At 39.0% G+C, this 22,907-nt stretch overlaps 1 protein-coding gene and 1 non-coding gene across 23 annotated transcripts in view; one reads left to right on the plus strand and one right to left on the minus strand.

The window, feature by feature from the left end:
• The window catches only part of PPP4R3B (protein phosphatase 4 regulatory subunit 3B), a 75,658-nt gene that overhangs the window by 48,852 nt on the left and 3,899 nt on the right, over window positions 1-22,907 (plus strand). For 9 of the 22 annotated variants that reach the window (XM_054546264.1, XM_054546271.1, XM_054546255.1 and 6 more), the window contains 5 exons: window positions 570-739; window positions 3,891-4,030; window positions 4,434-4,618; window positions 10,208-10,401; window positions 19,118-20,750. In XM_054546264.1, coding sequence (XP_054402239.1) covers window positions 570-739; window positions 3,891-4,030; window positions 4,434-4,618; window positions 10,208-10,401; window positions 19,118-19,213 — 785 coding nt within the window. In that variant the 3' untranslated portion in view covers window positions 19,214-20,750. 22 annotated transcript variants of the gene reach the window in all.
• LOC112132192 (small nucleolar RNA SNORA12) lies at window positions 3,076-3,223 on the minus strand. Its single transcript, XR_002913999.1, has one exon. It is a non-coding gene; the product is annotated as a small nucleolar RNA SNORA12 (small nucleolar RNA).

Below are 22,907 nucleotides of genomic sequence, written 5' to 3' on the forward strand. Positions count from 1 at the left end.
AGTACCTGGGTGGCTTGCTGCCCACACTTTAGCTGTATTTTCAGAAAACTAAAAACAAGCTTTTGCCTCTAAAGCTCCCTCCCTCAGAGAGGCAAGGCAATCTTAGCTCATGGTGGGTTGCCCACTCCTGTGCACACCTTAATGACAGTGCCCCCACTGATTCTGAGGTGCCTTCACTGTATTGTCTCAGCATCCACCAGCACTGCTCTAAATACTGCTAGCATTTGCAGTCTGTGGATTTTGCATATTTTTAAATCTCTGTCATAGAGCTACCTGCCTAGGTAGTTTATCTCCTAGATTCCAATTACTGTTTTTGTTGTTGTTGTTGTTAGTTCTGGCTACAAAGTTGTACAGGTTTTGAGCGGTCCTCTGCAGCTCTGTTTTCCTCAAAGTCCACTTTTACCGGACAGTTTTACTTTTCATTTTAGAGGAGTTTACTTTTTACTTTATGCCCAGTTTTACTTTTCATTTTAGAAGAGCATATACATTGCTTTATGGTGGAAAAACACCTGTATAATAATTGATTTTAGTAAGATTATTAACTTATTCCCTATATTATTTTTAATTAGGTGCCCTTCGCTTTATGAGGCGGATAATTGGACTTAAAGATGAATTTTATAATCGTTACATCACCAAGGGAAATCTTTTTGAGCCAGTTATAAATGCACTTCTGGATAATGGAACTCGGTACAATCTGTTGAATTCAGCTGTTATTGAGTTGTTTGAATTTATAAGAGTGGTAAGTTTATATAAAACAACCTATTATATGTAATTATATGTAAATAATTTTTTATGTAAAAGAATTATATGTAAGCAAAGTGACTTCATTCTCTCTTCACCCCTGAAATTATATATTCCATGTGTCTTAGAATCTATTCTAATAAACTGAAATTTTAAAAATCAGTAGCTTTTTAATTCTTATTTGCCACATGGTTATAGTTTAGTGGTTTTTACTTTTGACACTAATAATTTTTAATGCTAATATTTTTAATTGTGAAATATGAAAGTGAGATTCAGCATAGTCTTTCAGCCCATATTTACTTGATTTTCTCAGTTCCATTCTTATTGGCCAAATGTTTCATGATCTCATTTGGTATATGTGGACATTTCAGTCAATCATGCCTTATTCACGTGATCTTTTAGGAAAAGGTGATATTTTTATTGTAGAGGTAGTGATTTAAAAATAATATAAAGATGGAAAAATAATTCATTTGGGGTTGGGCGTGGTGGCTCATGTCTGTAATCCCAGCACTTTGGGAGGCCTGGGCGGGCTGATCACTTAAGGTCAGGAGTTCGTGACCAGCCTGGCCAACATGATGAAACCCTGTCTCTACTAAAGATACAGAAATTAGCTGAGTGTGATGGCACACGCCTGTAGTCCCAGCCACCTGGGAAGCTGAGGCACAAGAATCACTTGAATCCAGGAGGTGGGGTTGCAGTGAGCCAAGATTGCGTCACTTCATTCCAGCCTGGTTGACAGAGCAAGATTCTTGTCTCAAAAAAAAAAAAAAATTCATTTGGTAGACATTAATACAACGTGCATAAAAGGTAGGATGGAATCCTAGAATTAAGTTAAAGAGATCAAGAAGTTAGATGGACTACTCCAATTACCGTATTTTATAGATCAGGAAATTAAGACACCCAAAGTTATTAAGTGACCTATTCAAGAACATCCTTTTGGATAGTAGCACAATCAGGACCAGTCAGAACTTGAAGCTTCGTCCCAGCTTAGTTTTAGGCAACAGAAGATTTGTCATAAACAATCTGGAGGGCAATCTATGTGAATAACAGGAATGCAACAGATAACTGTAGAACCGGTACAACAAATTTACTTCGCCTGTAAACACACCGAAATCATTCCACTGAGGAAATGGCCACATAGTTGGAAAGAATTTGGGTTTTATTTTTTGTTTTGTTTTGTTTGAGACACGGTCTCATGCTGTTGCCCAAGCTGGAGTGCAATAAGGTAATCACAGTTCACTGCAGCCTCGACCTCCTGGGCTCAAGCAGATCCTCCCACGTCAGCCTCCTGAGTAGTTTGAACTACAGGCATGCACTAAAGTGCCTGGCTAATTGTAATTTTTTTTTAGGTATGGGGTCTCCCTTTGTTGCCCTGGCTGGTCTCAAACTCCTAGGCTCAACCAGTCCTCCCACCTCAGCCTCCCAAAGTGTTGGATTACAGGAGTGAGCCACTGCACCTGGCTGGAAATAATTTGAAAAACGAAAGTCCAAGCTAGAAATTCATTCTCCAGTTTTATTTCTTACAAATCAGATTTCTGCTGATAACATGCTATTCTCATAGGAAGATTATTTGGCTGACTGGATTGTTTTTCTAAAAGTGGTCAATTGCCAAGTATATGATTTTTAAAAGGATGAAGAGGATAGAAGTCTTTAACCTGGTAAAAGAAGGAACATGGTTAACTAGCTCACTAGTTCCTATTGTACTGCTGCAATAAATCAAAGCTTTATATTTTATTTACTTTATATTTTTCTCCTTTAAAATTTTGGTGAGATACAGATAAAGCAAATGGTAGGGTTTACAACCCTGTCCCTATGCCCATGATGGAATTGTTTTTCTCAAAATAAGTTTGAGTGGTTGATTTGTGTACCTTGTGCCCCAAAACTTAATGTATTTTTTCGTTTCACATATAACATAGAGCCATTACCTAGGTTTCTAATTTCTGATTTGCGTTTTTTTTTTTAATTGAGAAGTACAGGAGAACTAGTTTTAAGACTTAAAATCCATAATGCAACCAAATTATGGTGTATCTTTTCAAGAAATGGACTTTGTGTTTCTTACTATGTAGTGTTATCTGTAAAGTCCTGAATCACAACTTTAATTTTTTTTTTAAATAAGCCTACTGGGCATGCATGCATTTGTAGTGATAGTTTAGAATTTAGAAGTTATTACTATCAATTAGTTTATTTCACAGATATTGTACTATTGGAAGACTATAGGAATAGACAAGTAGAGTTCCAGATAGTTTATCAGATCTGTGTGTATGATATAGTCAGAGAAATCTTTGTTTCTTATTATTTAGGTAAGACGTATCCTCTGTTGTTTTTTCTTCTTCTATGTGTGAAAGCCAGCCTCTGATGTGGGAAAGGCTTGAGAGAGATCTCTTTGTCATCAAGCCTTTGCCAGCTCCTATATAATGTATGTGGCAGAGTTAGGCTCATTTGAAAACTTAACAAATGTACCAGAAAGAAAACCACCACAACCATATCCCATTTTGATAGCAGTTAAACAGGAAGTCATTACATAAGACCTGTTTGTTGAAAAATATGTTTTTCTTTTATTAATACATAATATTGTACAGATGTATTTGGTACATGTATTTATTTTTACATGCATAGAATGTGTAATGATCAAGTCCGGATATTTGGTATCCATCACCGTGAGTATTTTGAAAATGTAATTTTAACATCTGCCCTCTAACCAGCTGTGTGCTCTGGATCAAACCATCCAGCCTCTCTTAGAGCCTCAATTTTGTTTTTCTCTAAAATGGGGATAATAAAACCTATCTCATAGAATTATTTTGAAGATCAAATGAAATTGTATGTAAAGGTGCTTTTTAAATTGTAAACTGCTATATATATATATATATAAAAACAAAAAATAAACAGAAGATGTAAAATGAATCTATTTACTTTTCGAATGTTCTTTATAGTCCTACAAAAGGGCTCCAGTAAATTGCTTCTCCTTTTTTTTTTTTCAAGTTTTCTGTGCAGTCCTGACTCATGTGTAAAGAAACCAGGACATTACATTTTGGAAGGTGATTTTGAAAAACCTTTTTTGATCAGCTTTAGAACTACAAAACAAAATTTTAAAGTTTTTCTTCTAACAAGCATTGTATTATATTTTAAATGTAAATTTTGTGCTTATACAGGAAGATATCAAGTCTCTTACTGCCCATATAGTTGAAAACTTTTATAAAGCACTTGAATCGATTGAATATGTTCAGACATTCAAAGGATTGAAGACTAAATATGAGCAAGAAAAAGACAGACAAAATCAGAAACTGAACAGGTATTGTTTAAGTATACTGCTTTTATAGCCTACAAAATTCTGTCCAAAATTGTTTGTAGTTCAGATTTTCCATGTGAAATTTACTGAAGAATTTTCTTTCCATCACTGGATAGCATAGAGTTGAATAGGAGGGTAAGGTGTCCCCCCACCCCATATCATTGATATGATGAATTACTACTCCATATTGTAACTTAAGAAGAATATTTAGTTTAATTTACAACATCCTAAAATATTTTGGAGTGTTCTCTGGCTACATCTTCTATCATTACAGAGATTATTTTGATATAAATTATAGTCAGTTAAAATTACTTCAGTTCCTCTTGGTTATACATATTTTTCCTTCAATTCAATCTGATCATGAACTTTAAATCATTACTCAATATTTGTGATATATTTCTTACAGTGTACCATCTATATTGCGTAGTAACAGATTTCGCAGAGATGCAAAAACCTTGGAAGAGGATGAAGAAATGTGGTTTAACGAAGATGAAGAAGAGGAAGGAAAAGCAGTTGTGGCACCAGTGGAAAAATCTAAGCCAGAAGATGATTTTCCAGATAATTATGAAAAGTTTATGGAGACTAAAAAAGGTATTAAAATTCTGAATTTTTGCACAGTGTACCCTCTTATTTAGTGCAGAAATTATTTTGTTGCTTGTGAAGGTTTGTTTATAGTTTACAAAGCAAGAAAGACAAGAATTTTATACCAAATTGTGTTCTTTTAAAATTATGTACTTTTTCCAAATCTGTCTGGGAATTCTTTTCATGTTTAAAATGTTTCTCTTCAAACTTGCCATTTTGTAATGCTGTTAATTTGCTAGTTAGAAATTGAATTATCTACTTATACTTTTCTTTCTGTGAATAGTCTTGGCTTTATTTCTATACTGAAATTCTCAGTAATAACAGAGACCATATAGCTTCATAGAAACCTTCTAGAGTACTTTGCTTGTGTCTTTTACAGCTGATAAACTGAGCTCAAACAAGTAACTTTGCTCTTTGAAATTTTAAAATTACAAAAGTTACATAAAGATATACTATCAAGAGAAGTGAAAAAGTAAAACTTCCCCTGGCTTTCAGATGTGCTTAACTTGTTTTATAAAATGAAGATCTTGCTAGTAATATATCTTTCAAAAGAACTAATCATTTTACTTCTGTGGCCTGAGGAATTACCATTTTTTGGAATACTGCCCTGCATATATCATTTAAATATTTAATTAAAATTTATACCTTGCTGGGCATGGTGTCTCACGTCTGTAATCCCAGCACTTTGGGAGGCTGAGGCAGGTGGATCATTTGCGCCCAGGAGTTCCAGACCACCCTGGGTAACATGGTAAAACCCTGTCTCTACAAAAAAACACAAAAATTAAATGGTCACAGTGGCACTTACTGGGAGTCCCAGCTACTAGGAAGGCTGAGGCTGGAGGATCACTTGAGCCCAGGAGATCGAAGCTGCAGTGAGCCATGAGCTGCCACTGCACTCCAGCCTGATAACAGAGAAAGACCCTATCTCAAAAACAAAACAAAAAATTTATGTCTTGGGCCGGACGCGGTGGCTCACGCCTGTAATCCCAGCACTTTGGGAGGCCGAGGCAGGTGGATCACGAGGTCAGGAGATCGAGATCATCCTGGCTAACATGGTGAAACCCCGTCTCTACTAAAAATACAAAAAATTAGCCAGGCGTGATGGTGGGTGCCTGTAGTCCCAGCTACTTGGGAGGCTGAGGCAGGAGAATGGCGTGAACCTGGGAGGCAGAGCTTGCAGTGAGCTGAGATTGCGCCACTGCACTCCAGCCTGGGCGACAGAGTGAGACTCCGTCTCAAAAAAAAAAATTATGTCTTAGAAGATAAAAGCCTTTCTTGGATTTATTATGTAAGTTCGTGATTTTGAATGTGACATTTTCTAAAGACAATTCTCAGAAAATTAATTTCATTTATTACATTTTCTTTGAAACTATTGTTCGTACTCATTTTCAACTCATTAGTTTGATAAGTTTTATGTGCCTCAGCGTGGCAGAACAATAAGCTTATTAAAATGTCCTAAGGAATCGGTACCTTTGGTAGACAAATTCTTCTGCCTTTACTCATTACAGGTACTGCCCTGACTACCATCAAAAGAGGCAGTACAGCCATATTTGAAGTTCTGTATCCAGTGTTGAGTGAGATGCTGTTAAGAATCATATATAAAAATAATAACCAGATGTTAAAAGGGATTGGACACCTATGTCATAAAACAAACAGAAAAAGGAACCTGGAATATTTAGGACTTACAGACTTGATCATTGTCTTTAGGCATTTGGAATATTGACTTCTGAGAGAAATTACTAGGTTTTTACCATGAGTAAAGAAGTGTAGAGTCAGTGAGTGGAAGCTACAGGGAGACCATAAAAGGAAGAGTCAGACAGCTAATGAGATTTTAGATGTAAGTGCTAGATACCGCAACATAGAGTTCTAGCATAGGATGGCTAATTTTGTTACGCTCCGTAAGGTCCTTTCTAATACTGAGATTTCTAAGATTCTAGCTAATAAAGACTTATCACTTGTATTAGTTCATTTTATACTGTTAAAAAGAACTACCTAAGACTGGGTAGTTTATGAAGAAAAGAGGTTTGATTAACTCACAGTTCTGTAGGCTTAACAGGAAACATGGCTGAAAGGCTTCGGGAAACTTACAGTCATGGTTGAAGGCGAAAGGAAAGCAAGTATATCTTAACCATGGTGGAGCGAGAGACAGAGAGTGTGAAGGAGGAGGTGCCACACACTTTTGTTTGTTTGTTTGCTTTTTGAGATGGAGTCTCCTTCTCGTTGCCCAGGCTGAAGTGCAGTGGCTCTGCCTCCTGGGCTCAAGGGATTCTCCTGCCTCAACCTCCCAAGTAGTTGGGATTACAGGCATGCACCACCACACCTGGCTAATTTTTATATTTTTAATAGAGACGGGATTTCACCATGTTGGCCAGGCTGGTCTCGAACTCCTGGTCTCAGATGATTCGCCCGCTTCGGCCTCCCAAAGTGCTGGGATTACAGGCATGAGCCACCAAGCCCGGCTGAGGTGCCACACACTTTTAAACAACCAGATCTCGTGAGAACTCACTATCACAAAAATAGCAAGGGGGTTTTCTGCCTCCATGATTCAATCATTTCCTCCAACACCTGGGGATTATAATTCACAATGAGATTTGGGTGGGGACAAGAGCCAAACCTTATCATTCCACCCCGGCCCCTCCCTAATCTCATGTCCTTTTTACATTTCAAAACCAATCACACCTTCCCAACAGTCCCCCTAACACATTCCAGCATTAACTCAAAAATCCAAGTCCAAAGTCTCATATGAGACAAAGTAAATCCTTCTGCCCATGATCCTATAAAATAAAAAACAAGTTAGTCACCTCCAAGATACAATGGGGGTACAGACATTGGGTAAATGTTCCCATTCCAAATGGAAGAAATTGGCCAAAACAAAGGGGCTACAGGCCCCGGGCAGGTGCGAAGCCCAGCAGGGCAGTCTTTAAATCTTAAAGCTCCAAAATAATCTCCTTTGACTCCATGTTTCACATCCAGGGCATGCTGATACAACAGGTAGGCTCCCAAGGCTACAGCTGGCTTTGCCCCTATGGCTTTGCTGGGTACATCCCCCATGACTGCTTTCATGGGCTAGAGTTGAGTGCCTGTGGCTTTTCCAGGTGCATGGTGCAAGCTGTTGGTAGATCTACTGTTCTGGGGTCTGGAGGATGGTGGCCCTCTTTTCACAGCTCCACTAGGGAGTATCCCAGTGGGGACTCTGTGTGGGGACTCCAACCTCACATTTCCCTTCCGCACTGCCCTAGTAGAGGTTCTTCATAAGAGCTCTGCCCCTGCAGCAGATTTCTGCCTAGATATCCAGGCATTTCTATATGTCTTCTGAAATCTAGGTGGTTTGAGAATCAGAGATTACCAAACCTCAGTTCTTGCCTTCTGCACACCCACAGGCCCAACGTCACATGGAAGCCACCAAGAGTTGGGGCTTGCATGCTCTAAAGCCATGGCCCAAGCTGTACCTTGGCTCCTTTTAGCCATGGCTGGAGCTGCAGCACCTGGGATGCAGGGTGTCCCAAGACTGCACAGAGCAGCAGGGCCTTGGGCCCAGCCCACAAAACCATTTTTCCCTCCTAGGCCTCTGGGCCTGTGAATTAACATTTGGCTCCTTGTTACTTATTCAGATTTCTGCAGCCAGCTTGAATTTCTCCCCAGAAAATGGGGTTTTCTTTTCTACTGCATGGTCAGGCTGCAGGTTTTCCAAACTTTATGCTCTGCTCCCTTTTAAATACAAATTCTAATTTCAGACCATCTCTTTGTTCATGCATACGAGCGTATGCTTTTAGAAACAACCAGAAGGCCTCTTTTTTTTTTTTTTCTGAGATGGAGTCTCTCTGTTGCCCAGGCTGGAATGCAGTGGCATGATCTCAGCTCACTGCAACCTCTGCCTCCCAGGTTCAACTGATTGTCCTGCCTCAGCCTCCCAAGTAGCTGGGACTACAGGTGTGTGCCACCGTGCCCAGCTAATTTTTGTATTTTTAGTAGAAACAGGGTTTCACCATGTTGGCCAGGCTGGTCTCAAACTCCTGAGCTCAAGTGGTCCACCCACCTCAGCCTCCCAGAGTGCTGGGGTTACAGGCGTGAGCCACTGTGCCCAGCCCAGGCCACCACTTGAATGCTTTGCTGCTTAGAAATTTCTTCCACCAGATACCCTAAATCATCTCTCTCAAGTTCAAGTTCCACAGATCTCTAGGGCAGGGGCAAAATGCTGCCAGTCTCTTTGCTAAAGCATACCAAGTATGACCTTTACTCCAGTTCCAAATAAGTTCCTCACCTCCATCTGAGACCTCCTCAGCCTGGACTTCATTGTCCATATCACTGTCAGCATTTTGGTCAAAACCAGTCAACAAGTCTTTAGGAAGTTCCAGACTTTCCCATATCTTCCTGTCTTTTTCTAAGCCCTCCAAATTGTTCCAACTTCTGCCTATTACCCGGTTCCAAAGTCGCTTCCACATTGTCAGCTATGTTTTTTGAGTTGGAGTCTCACTCTGTCGTCCAGGCTGGTGTGCAGTGGCACAATCTCGGCTCACTTCATCCTCTACCTCCAGGGTTCAAGCGATTCTCCTGCCTCAGCCACCAGAGCAGCTGGGATTATAGGTGTGCGCCACCACCCCCAGCTAATTTTTGTATTTTTAGTAGAGAATAGGTTTCATCATGTGGCCAGGCTGATCTTGAACTCCTGACCTCAAGTGATCCACCCTCCTCAGCCACCCAAAGTGCTGGGATTACAGATGTGAGCCACTGCGCCCTGCCATTTTCAGGTATCTTTATAGCAGTACCACATTCCTGGTACCAATTTTCTGTATTAGTTCGTTTTCACACTGCCCTAAAGAACTACCTGAGACTGTGTAATTTATGAAGAAAAGAGGTATAATTGACTTACAATTCCACATAGCTGGGGAGGCCTCAGGAAACTTGTGGCGGAAGGTAAACGGCAAACAAGGCATGTGTTACATGGCAGCAGGAGAGAGAGAGCAAGGAGGGTAGTGCCACCCTTTGGAACAACCAGATCTCGTGAGAACTCACTAGCACAAGAACAGCAAGGGCGAAATCCACCCCCATGATCCAGTCACCTCTCACCAGGTCCCTCCCCTGACATGTGGGGATTACAATTTGATTTGTGATTTGGGTGGGGACACAGAGCCAAACCATATCATCACTGTACACATCATGTTCTTTTTCAAAAGTTCTTAGGAAACAAAGGCAATTAATTTTTTTTTTTTTTTTTTTTTTTTGAGAGAATTCTGCTCTTGTTGCCCAGGGTGGAGTGCAGTGGCGCCATCTCGGCTCACCACAACCTCCGCCTCCCAGGTTCAAGTGATTCTCCTGCCTCAGCCTCCCACGTAGCTAAGATTATAGACATGCGCCACCACACCCGGCTAATTTTGTATTTTTAGTAGAGACGGGGTTTCTCCGTGTTGGTCAGGCTGGCCTTGAACTCTGGCCTCGGGTGATCTGCCTTCCTCAGCCTCCCAAAGTGTTGGGATTACAGGCATGAGCCACTGTGCCCGGGCAGCAATGTTTTATAAGTTTTTAAATTATTGCTGTTTTTAGATGTTTTGACTTAGCAGTATGTATTGATATACGTTCAAAATTTTACTTTTGCTTTAGCAAAAGAAAGTGAAGACAAAGAAAACCTTCCCAAAAGGACATCTCCTGGTGGCTTCAAATTTACTTTCTCCCACTCTGCCACTGCTGCTAATGGAACAAACAGTAAATCTGTAGTGGCTCAGACACCACCAGCAACTTCTAATGGCTCCTCTTCCAAAACCACAAACTTGCCTACGTCAGTAACAGCCACCAAGGTAGGTGAAACAGCATTACACACAAACTTTGCTTTTCCCATCTGTGAGATTTTTTCATGTTTACTCAAAAAAGTTTGGATAATCAAAACAATTTCAGTGAATTATTTAGAATTTTTCTGTTACCAAACATTGTTGATGATTGTAGAATTTTATTTTATTTTTTGAGATAGAGTCTCACTCTGTCACCAGGCTGGAGTGCAGTGGAGTGATCTCGGCTCACTGCAACCTCCGCCTCCCGGCTTCAAGCAATTCTCCTGCCTCAGTCTCCCAAGTAGCTGGGACTACAGGTGCATGCCACCACACCCAGCTAATTTTTGTATTTTTAGTAGAGACAGGGTTTCACCATGTTGGCCAGGATGGTCTCTATCTCTTGACCTCATGATCCGCCCACCTCGGCCTCCCAAAGAGAATTTCGTTTTATTTAGGCTTATGATAATAAATGTAAGCATCCTTCCTTCCTGTCCCCCATTCTATTTTGGAGCACTTAAGTTGATTCTAATATTTCTCTGACTACTTAGTGTTACTGCATTTTAAATTATTTTCTTGGATAGTTGAGTTACTACTTCACACATATGGTCAAATTCATCTTCATAAAGTCTATGCCAGTTTATGTTACCATAAACTGTGTATGAGTGTGCCTGGCCGATTGCAGCTTTGCCAGCACTATAATTATTTTTAGTATTTACCAGTTAGGTAGGGGAGACAGTATATAATATCTCATTTCCAATTGTGTATACTTTATTAGTAGTAAGGCTGTTAGCCTTTGAATCTGCTCTTCTCTGCAAATTGGATGTTGTTGATGAATCTTTAGTTAAGGATATTAGACTTTCTGTTGTTCTTTTAACAAATGTATTTCCCTTGGTTACTTTTTTTATAAACAAGTTTAAATTTTATATGAAACATTTTTCTTGTTCATATGTTATATGAAATCATCCTTTTCCCCAAAAACGAGTGGCTTAAAATAAAAAGGCATAAATATGGGGCAACTATTGTATAAAGGTAGAAAGACAAGCAGAAACACCGTGGTAGTACATACCTAACTAAAGGAATGCATCTTGTTTGGAACACAAAATATAAGTCTGAGTTTATTTTACAAAAATGTAGAATTTTCATTCAGTAGTATAGTGAGATAGGCTCTTGACAATAGCATTTTCATGGTATTCGGTATTTGAAACATATTTTATGTTTTTCAACTGGAAAATTTTAAAATTAGTTTTCAACTTTATGATGGGACAATTTAGAGTAATATTGTGACACTACATTAAGAATGTTTGGGCTCGGCACAGTATCCTAGCACTGTGGGAGGCCAAGGCAGGAGGATCGCTTGAGCCCAGGAGTCGAAGACCAGTCTGGGCAACAACGTGAGACCCCATCTCTATAAAAAGTATTAAAAAATTAGCTGGGTGTGGTGGCACACACCTGTGGTCCCAGCTACTCAAGAGTCTGAGGCAGGAGAATGGTTTGAGCCTGAGAGGTGGAGGCTTCAGTGAGCCATGATCTTGCCACTGCACTCCAGCCTGAACAAGAGAATGAGACCCTGCTCAAAAAAGAATATTTGCCATAGAGTTGTATTGTTTGGGTTCAAACCTTCGCTCTGCCTCTTTCTAGCTGAATCACCTTGTATAAGTTATTTAATCTCTCTGGGCCTTAAGCTCCCTGCCTTCCTGCTCCGTTGTTGTTGTTGTTACAGAGTCTCAGTCTCACCCAGCCTGGAGTACAGTGGTGTGATCACAGCTCACTGCCTCCCCCACCTCCTGGGCTCAACTGATCCTCCCACCTCAGCCTCCCGAGTAGCTGGGAATGCAGGCACATACCACTATGCCTGGCTAATTTTTGTATTTTTGGTAGAGATGGGTTTCTGCCATGTTGCCCAGGCTGGTCTCAGACTGCTGGGCTCAAGCAGTCCTCCTCAGCCTCCCACAGTGTTAGGATTAACAGGTGTTAGCCATCATGCCTGGCCGACTTTCTTGTTTTAAAAAGGGGTAAGATAGTACCTACTTTATAAGCTTGTTGGGAAGGTTAAATTATTTAACAAATGTAAAATGCTGAGAACACTGCTTGACACCTTCTCAATATATATTAGCTTTTCTTTTTTTTTTTTTAATCAAAGTAATACATGCACTTACTTTCAAAAGTCAAATATTACCAAAAGGCAAGTTTATATTAGAAAAAAATCAGTCCCTCTCTTCCCATCCACAAAGATACCTTTGAACTCTTTTAGCAGTGTCTTCTATTTCTAATAATATGTCAATACTGCATACCTTTTCTATCCTACTTTTATATCCTACTATTCATTTTGTTTTCCTGTTATATTTTCTATTATATTTCCTTGAGTTTTTATTATCCTTCCAGATAATTTACTTATGAATGAGCAAAATTAAATGCAAGCACCAACACCTTTTTCACTCTTCTTGACAGTAACAGATTACAGAATACATCTGTTATACATCCTTTTTAGAGATGGGGATAAAAACAATGTTCTTGGGAAACAGTTGCTCAATCACTGTAGACACAGGATTTTGAAATTAAGCAAGATAGGAGTTGTCAGAAGTTAAGCACCACTTTAATTTGCTCTCAACCTTCTTAACAAACCATGCCCACATTCCTAAGTGGTGACAGATTCTTTATCACCAATTGCCCTTTGGTTTAGCCAGTTTCACCAACAGTGTTAATTGCTGTAGTTGAAGGCTGGCTAGACATTAGCTACTAATGAATTTAAACAAAACATTTGTTTTTATGATATAAATGTCATAAAGACACAAAATACTTCTTTAGTTGTATAACTGTAAAACATGCATATTTTTACGAGGAAAAATATAAAATCAGAATGAGAAGCCATTTGTGGATACTGAAATAAACACGTCACAGATTCACAGTAGATGAAACCTGTTATTTTGCTTTTTTGTGTAGCAGATTTATCTTGGTGAGCTCTTCATATCAGGACATTAGAGATTTCCTGCATAGAACTTAAAAGTATGGATATACCTTAATTTATAATTAGCCCCTATCAATGCGATGGGCATTAAAGTTGTTGGCAGCTTTTTGTAGTTATAATCATTGCTGTAATATGTGACCACTTACATATATCGTTTCATATACATGTGTATTTCTTTATAGAATGTGCATTTATTATAATGTTCTAGGATTACAGGTGTGCAACATCATGGCTGGCTAATTTTTGTATTTTCAGTAGAGATGGGGTTTCACCATGTTGGCCAGGCTCATCAGGAACTCCTGACCTTAAGTGATTCACCCACCTCGGCCTCCCAAAGGGCTTTTTCATAGGTTATTGTTGTCATTTATTTTGATCCTTTCTTTCATATTGGAAACTTTACACAAGTGATGATCTTAGGATTTCCTTTCATAAAAAAAAATAAGGCAGATTTTAGTAAGAGTGCCAAAACAATTTGATGGGGGAAAGAATACTCTCTTTCTTTTTTCTTTTTTCTTTTTTTTTTTTTTTTTAGACGGAGTCTCGTTCTGTCACCCAGGCTGGAGTGCAGTGGTGCAATCTTGGCTCACTGCAAGCTCCACCTCCCAGGTTCACACCATTGTCCTACTTCAGCCGCCTGAGTAGCTGGGACTACAGGCGCCCACCACCACACCTGGCTAATTTTTTGTATTTTTAGTAGAGATGGGATTTCACCGTGTTAGCCAGGATGGTCTGGATCTCCTGACCTTATGTTCTGCCTGCCTCGGCCTCCCAAAGTGTTGGTATTAAGGCGTGAGCCACCACGCCCGGCCAGAATACCCTTTTCAATAAATGTTACAACTGGATAGCCACATGCAGAAGAATGAAGTTAGATCCCTATCTTACATCATATACAAAACTCCTCTCAAGATGGATGAAAAGATCCAAATGTAAAAGTTAAAAGTCTAAAACTCTTTTTTAAAAAAAGGCATAAATATCTGTGACCTTGGATTTAGGCAGTGATTTCTTAGATATGACACAAATAGCTCAAGTGACAAAAGAAAAATAATAAATTGGACTCATTCAAAATTCAAAAATTTTGTACTCCAAAGGATACTACCATAAATTGAAAAGACAATCCACAAAATGGGAGGAAATATTTGTAAATGATATATCTAGTAAGTAACTGGTATCCAGAATATATAAAGAACTCTTACACCTCAGCATGACAACCCAGTTTTAAAATGGGCAAAGGATTTTAATAGACATTTCTGCAAAAAAGATACACAAGTGGCCCATATTAGCATGTGGAAAGATGTTTAGCATCATTAGTAAGGGAAATGCAAATCAAAATCACAATATGATAGCATTTCACATCCTCTAGGATAGCTATAATAAAAAAGATGCACAAAAACAAGTGTTGGCAAGAATGTAAATTGTGACATCCATTGCTAGTGAGAATATAAAATAGCACAACAGGCCCGGTGCATAGGCTCATGCCTGTAATCCCAGCACTTTGGGAGGCCGAGGCAGGAGGATCGCTTGAGCCCAGGAGCTCAAGACTAGCCTAGGCAACATGGCAAAAGCCCGTCTACAAAAATTAGCTGGACATGGTGGCACATGCTTGTGGTCCCAGCTATTCGGGAGGCTGAGGTGGGAGGATCACTTGAGCCCAGCAGGCAGAGGTTGCAATGAGCCGAGATCACACCACTGCACTCCATCCTGGGCAACAGAGTCTCTGAGACCATGTCTCAAAAAATAAATAAAAATAAATAAAATGGTATAGCAGCTTTGGAGTACAGTCTGGCGGTTCCCCAAAAAGTCACAGTACCATATGACCCAGAGTTACCATATGACCCAGCTACCTCATTTCCTAGGTATATATTTTAAGAAAATTGAAAACGTGTCCACTGTAAAACTTGTATATGAATGTTAGTAGCGGTATTGTTCATAACAGCCAAAAAGTAAGAATAACGCAAATGTCTCTCAGCTGATGAATGGATACACAAAATGTAGCATATTCATACAGTGGATATTATTTGGCCATAAAAAAGAATGAAGTCTTGATATGCTAAGCATAGATTAACTTTGAAAACATTGGTAATTGAAGTAAACCAGCACACAAGACCACATATTGTATGATTCCATTTATATGAACTGTCCAGAATAAGCAAATCCACGGAAACAAAGTAGGTTAGTGGTTGCCAAGAGCTGGGTGGTGTGGGGTGTGGTGGGGGAATGAGGACTGTTTATGGGGACTTTTTTGGTGGGTGAAATGATGGAAATGTTCTGGAATTAGTGGTGATTACATAACTTGTGAATATACTAAAACCACTGAATTATATGCTCTAAAAGGGTGAGTTTATGGTGTGTGAAAATTATACGCTTTAAAAAGTTGACTTTATGGTGTGGACTTAGAGAGTAGTGCCCTGCTTTTTTTGGGAGGTGTTAGTTGTTTGTAGTTCCCCCTACTCCTTCTGTGAAGCCATCTAATTTTTACATACAAAGCTCGTCTCTTACACCTTGTAAGTATAAGCGTGGTTGTTAGTGTTCTGAGAGCCTACATAGCAAAGCTTGTTGTGGGGTAGGCGTGTCTGCTCAGTATACAAAATTTAAATTTATTCTTTCGTTTTCAGCCTGGCCTTACCCATGCCCTTTACTTTGCCTAAAGTCATGAAGTATATGGTCCTTTGCTCTGTAAAGTTCATTACATTCTCTATAGAGTTTATTCTTTATAGAGTCATTTTCTCTGTAGAATTCTCTATAGTTGGTGATGGTGGAGGAACAGAAATCTCCTGGCTGTCAGAGGTGTAGAATCAATGACCCAGTTGTCTGTTTTACAATAATTAAACTGTTTTCCCTGCTTTCCCCAATATTTTGGTGCCTTTACTGCCTAGCTTCTTTCTGGGGTTCTCTTAAGACAAATCAGTTTCTCGTTTCTGTATCCCTCTGCAAATACTTAGTTCTTGGCTTCTTCCTGTTGTATGAGTTGCCTTGCCTCTGATTTCTCTTTTCCAAAAATGCCTTGGCAACTCTAAACTGCTGTTTTCTGTTCTCCTGTTTTCTTTGCTGGTATTTACTTTTTAAATTTCTTACCTAAATACCCTGCAAAAACAACCCAAATGTCCAACCAGAAATTCAGGAATTAAAGTATATGATGAAGCCGAGCATGGTGGCTCATACTTGTAATCCCAACACTTTGGGAGTCTGAGGTGGGCAGATCACTTGAGGCCAGGAGTTCAAGGCCAGCCTGGCCAACATGGTGAAACCCCATCTCTACTAAAAATACAAAAGTTAGCCAGGCATGGTGGTGCGTGCATGTAGTCCAAGTTACTTGGGTGGCTGAGGCACAGGAATCGCTTGCACCCTGGAGACAGAGGTTGCAGTGAACCAAGATTGCACAACTGTACTCTAGCTCAGGCGACAGAGCAAGACTCTTAAAATATATATATTCATACCGTGGAATGCAAGGGTTTAAAACAATGAAATGGAACTTTATGTACTGACATCAAAAGCTTTTTTTATAGGAACGTGATTGTAAAAGAGTAAGTATAATTTCAATCTGCTATTTTAAAACAGTACATTTCTAGATACATATTAAAAGTATGGAATCAGCTTCACAAAGTGCATCTCTAGATTACAGGCCTTTTTACTTCCAACATTTCATATTTTGCATTTTTATTATGTTTATTGTAAACATGTTTTAAATGTATGTTAGTTTGCAGAGATAATATAAGTAAAACTCAAATTGTATAACTGAGTTTTTCAGACAATTTATTAATCTTGGGCAGAAACAATTAAGTGTTAACCATTTGGAATACAAATGTTTGTACGTTATGATATGTAATACTAAGCATAATTAAAACTTTGTAACTTTGCTGTCATCTTTTTGATTATCAGATTGGTGCCTTTTTATACCAGAATTATTTCTTGTTTTTCCTCTCTTCCAATTTGTTTGGCTTAGAAACAAAATAATAGAAAAATGATAGTAGTAATAGCAGCTAATAGCACTTATTGAACACTAACTACATACGAAGCACTGTGCTGAAGTGCTTTAGATGTTTCGTTATCAATTTACTTATTTATTTATTTTTGAGACAGAGTCTTGCTCTTGTTGCCCAGGCTGGAGTGCAGTGGTGCAATCTTGGCTCACTGCAGCCTCCGCCTCCCGGGTTCAAGCAATTCTCCTGCCTCAGCCTCTGAAGCAGCTGGGATTACAGGCATGCGCCACCACTCCTGGCTAATTTTTGAATTTTTAGTAGAGACAGGGTTTCACCATGTTGGTCAGGCTGGACTCGAACTCCTGACCTCAGGTGATCCACCTACCTTGGCCTCCCAAAATGCTAGGATTACAGGCATGAGCTGCTGCGCCTGGCCATCAATTTAAATTTCAAAATAGTTCACTGAGGCCTAAATACTACTATATCAATTTTACAGACAAACTGAGGCAGAGATATTAAACCACTTGCCCAAGGTTTTGTGTTTTGTTTTTGTTTTTGTTTTTGTTTTGAGATGGAGTCTTGCTCTGTTGCCCAGGCTGGAGTGCAGTGGTGCAATCTCCACCTCCTGGGTTCAAGAGATTCTCGTCCCTCAGCCTCCCAAGTAGCTGGGACTACAGGTGCCTGCCACCATGCCAGGCTAATTTTTGTATTTTTAGTAGAGATAGGGTTTTGCTATGTTGGCCAGGCTGGTTTTGAACTTATTATCTTTCAGGTGACCCATCCGCCTCGATCTCCCAAAGTGCTGGGATTACAGGCATAAGCCCGGCCCCAAAGTTTTTTGTTTTTTTACATAAAACGTGGTGTCATTAGAATTTGACATCAGACCTACAGTTAGCCTATTTTTAACAATTTAGCCATATTGCTTCTTGCATATCCAGACTTAAGATGTGTGTGTGATTAAGTTGAGAAACAGATTCTCAGACAGGTATATAAGTCTTTCTGATAACCGTTTCTAGCTGCCCAGAGGCCTTTTTTTGGTTGGTTAATATTATACTGATTTGGTTACATTCTGGTAAACCCCGATACCTCAGTACTTTAGGTATGAAGCATGAGTTACTTCAGTTGTATTTGTTTATCTCCTAGAGGTCTGAAGGGTTTGAACTAAATACAGTGTTTACAGTAGTCCTCTTAACCTACAGAACATAAGTTTTCATGGGATTGGCTCAAAATGAATGAAACCCTGTGGGTGTGTAATTTTCTTGCGAGTACCCAGAGTTTTTCTAGGATTTTCACAGAGGTCTGTTACTCGTCAAAGGCCAAGACCACGAATTACCTCATCCTTACTGTTCTTTTGGTCAGCAAGCTAGCCCTAAATGTTTTACTTTATTATTTTATAGGAATCATTTCATGTGTTTATCTCCAGCCATTTAAGCTGTACTTCAAAAGCACAATGAAAACGATGTGTACTTAGTGATGAAATATACACAAGATGAACAAAGACTACAAGGGGCTTTCTTGTGGTAATGAAATTAGAGAAATGTACCAGTTCATCTCCAAATGTTATTGTTATCCCTACTGTTTGGAAAAGTAGTCATTTTCCCACAGTAAAATTTTGCGGAATTGAGTTTTGAAGTATCATTAATAATCCAAGAACCAGATAGAAAAGTTAAGGGTTACTGCAAGTGCTACCAATTAGTACTCAAACGTTCATAATTTCAAGCAGTTCCTTTATCAAATTCAAATGTTAATTTCTGATATGATTTAGAAAAACGATTTCTGATATTTTTACAAGTGATTGTATTTGTACTAAAAGCTCTTTTTTGTTATATATGTTTAAAGAAAAAATTTTTAAATTCTTCAATAGGGAAGTTTGGTTGGCTTAGTGGATTATCCAGATGATGAAGAGGAAGATGAAGAAGAAGAAACGTCCCCCAGGAAAAGACCTCGTCTTGGCTCATAAAATATTTATTAGGGGACCCTCGACATGTGGTCTTACAATGCTGCAACTGTTCAGTGAGCTGAAAATCTGAATCAGAAAGCTTTCTCAATTGAACTTATAAAATATACAAGAAGTAGCAAAAGACAGTATATCAGCTAAGAGAGTTTAGTTCTAATAAAAATCAGGCTTCCCAGGAACTTGATTGCTTGCTAGTAATTAAGGGGTTTGCCTTTTAGGCTGTCGAAACAAATGTTAGTAACCAGAACCTGGGAGACAGCTTCTCAGCAAGGAAAAGTCACAGGTTTGGGGACAGTTTAGGGGAGGGGAAGAGGTTGATATAATAATGCAGGGTTGCTCCTCGGGGTGTCGATCTAGAAACAATTTTACAGAACTTCAGCTGTAAACTCAATAACATTACTTGTATAATGGTGCTGGCCATGTTGTTGTTTTAATCAGTTGCCTCTTTTTAAAAGAAATTTTTATGGAAAACACATTCAACTATCATTAAAAAAATGAAGTTAAGCTGTTGGGACCATTTCTTTAAGATTTAACAAAAGTTCAGCCTTTTAGGTAGTTGAAGGGAAGTACACCCCGTATTCAGCACATGTTGAGTTTTCTACACCAGGAATTTTCAATATGTATATTGATGAAACCAAGCTCAATTCAAACTGGACAGTTTTAAGATAATGTTAAAATCAGCACGTTTAGAGACAACGAAGGCCAAGAATCAGTACAGTAGTATTCCAAAATGATTTTCTCTAGAAATTTGAAAGTGGATGGAACAGAATGTTTTCAACCGCCTACCAGTACAATCTTTTGTGGAAGATACTTTGAAATCACTTTCTACTTTGTTAGTAAAGTTCTCTCTCTTTCCAGAGCTGCAAGTTTTAAAGTGTTACTTATACAGACCAACAAAGAATAGTGCTGAATTAAGTGGCATTTAGTATCTAGAAGCCATTTTGATCCAAGAAGCTACTTAAGTGTCAAAGTCAGCATGCAGCACATGTAGCTTTTCTGTAAACAAGGGTGTGATATGAAAGCTGCTTTTTAAAGAAGCGTAAAAGCACATTCCATGTACGTAAGTGAATTTTAAAAATAAATTGAGGCAAACAGTTAAGAAGTTTTATTTTTAGAGCAACAAGTTAACTGTAAATATTTTAATGTTAGTTTGCTCATCGATGATCTGAGATCATGCCGAAGTGAGAAAAATGTCCCCAAAATACAATTTAATGCATTGGGAAAAAAAAAATTTTTAACAGTAATTCCAGCCACAATCTTTAGATCACCTTTATAATGTGTTACGGGTCCATTTTTCCTGGAATAGTTTAATCTGAAGCAGTTTCCCCTGTTTTGGAGATTTTGTAGTTAATTTTGATTTTGGCTATTGTTTGGAAAAGATGAGCTGTGTAGATATGAAGTATAGTTTTTCCATAAAACAGATGTTTATTTTGTATTAAAAATACCACTGTACTTGTTTTACACCATTTGTATACATGTGGTGATATTAATGCTAAACTGTAAAATTCAGGAATTAAAATGTGACCCTGTAATTCCATAATTGATGTTTGTGTTTGGTTTGTTGTAAATATAAATTAAGTCCATTCTGAGATTTGTCAATTTTACAGTATCTTTTAAAAGCCAATAAAATTATCCATAAATATTTATTATAAACTGCTAGGTCATACCCCAATTTTAATGAAATAATTCTAAACAAATGCGGGTCAATGGCACTTTATCAGTGACTACTTATAGAAGGTAAGCCTTGGGGAAATCATAGCATCACAGTATGGAGCTTTTCTCACCTCTTCAATTAAAGGTGTACATATAATAAGAAAGAAAGACCTTCCACCTCATAAGGCAGCTGACTCAGGATATTTTAAACTAAGATCAGTAAAGTTCCCATCCACTTTCTTTGAATCAGCAAGTTTTATCGAGACCCATCTCTCAGCTTTTAGTAAATTTATTCTTATAATAAGCCCACATGTAAAACACTTTCCTAGTTACTTTTTGTTTGTTTGTTTGAGTCTCGCTGTGTTGCCCAGGCTGGAGCGTAGTTGCACGATTTTGGCTTATTGCAACCTCTGCCACCTGGGTTCAAGCAATTCTCTGCCTCAGCCTCCTGAGTAGCTGGGATTACAGGTGCCCGTCACCATGCCAGGCTAATTTTTATATTTTCAGTAGAGACGGGGTTTCACCATCTTGGCCAGGCTGGTCTTAAACTCCTGACCTCACGATCCACCCGCCTCAGCCTCCCTATCTCTGTATCTTATGAAGACTTCCTTTTTCTTTCTGAAGAGCTGCCATAAGTCTTAAACATTTAAATCATCAGAACCTTTTCTTATAGCAGAAATGTGAATGTTTTCTTGAAGTACAGGTTACGGTTCTCATGGTACAAGTGCTTACCTACGACGATAAGAGAACAAGGCTTCAAATATCCCTTAAAAGAACAATTGTGAGAATTCCACGTTAGCAGCTGTCTTTAAATGACTACCCTCAGACAGATCTGGGTTTTTATATCTTTATCTTCATTCAGTGAAGCAAGCCAAGAGCCCACATTTGTATGCCTTAGGTCCTCTTAAAATGGTATCTGTAAACATGTGTCCAATATAAAAACTATTTTTAATAAAAAGTTACATGAAACAGATTTCTGTGTTTTAATCACTAGCATTTCCTCTTACCATCTAGTGATGAAAATATAACAAATGTAAATACGGGTTTTCCTGCAGGGGAAAGTTTGGAATTGTGTAACTGAAATGAGTAAATCTTGTTACACTAATTTTGGTATCCTTTTTTAAAAGTTTATAATGGTAGACTTAAGGAGATAAAATGTGATTATAAGTTAAATCTCAGGAGTATCCTGTACTTAGAAAAGGGTGGACGTGGGATATTACAAGAATGGAAGTTTTTTGTTTGTTTGTTTGTTTTTTGGAGATGGAGCCTTGCTCTGTTGTTGCCCAGGCTGGAGTGCAGTGGCATGATCTCGCTCACTGCAACTTCCACCTCCCAGGTTCAAGCGAGTCTCCTGCCTCAGCCTCCTGAGTAGCTGGCATTACAGGCATGCTCCACCACGCCCAGCTAATTTTTGTATTTTAGTAGAGATGGAGTTTCACCATGTTAGTTAGGCTGGTCTTGAAGTCCTGACCTCAAGTGATCTGCACCCCCTCAGCCTCCCAAAATGTTGGGATTACAGGCATGAGCCACCATGCCTGGCCTTTTTTTTTTTTTAAATGGAGTCTTGCTCTGTCACCCAGGCTGGAGTGCAGTGGCATGAGCTCGGGTTCAATGCAACCCCTGCCTCCCGGGTTCAAGCGATTCTCCTGCTGCAGCCTTCCAAGTAGCTGGGATTACAGTTACCCGCCACTACACCTGGCTAATTTTTGTATTTTTAGTAGAGACGGAGTTTCACCATGTTGGCCAGGCTGGTCTCCTGACCTCAAGTGATCCTCCTGCGTTGGCCTCCGAAAGTGCTGGGATTACAGGCATGAGCCACCACACCCGGCCTGCAAGTTTCTGAAAGAAAGGTCTCCTATTATTGTGGTTTACCTTTAAACAAACTACAGAAAACTATCTTACAGTCACTTCTCTTAAACACCAACACCCAGTGGTGGCATCTCCTTCAACAGGCTCAATCGATTATTTCCTTTGCCTGTGTTTTAGTAATAGTTTGTCTAGAAAGAGTGAGTAATTGAGTATTTTTTACATCCCGCACATCTAT

The sequence above is a fragment of the Pongo abelii genome, chromosome 12 (assembly GCF_028885655.2).
Source record: "Pongo abelii isolate AG06213 chromosome 12, NHGRI_mPonAbe1-v2.0_pri, whole genome shotgun sequence".
Taxonomy (NCBI): domain Eukaryota; kingdom Metazoa; phylum Chordata; class Mammalia; order Primates; family Hominidae; genus Pongo; species Pongo abelii.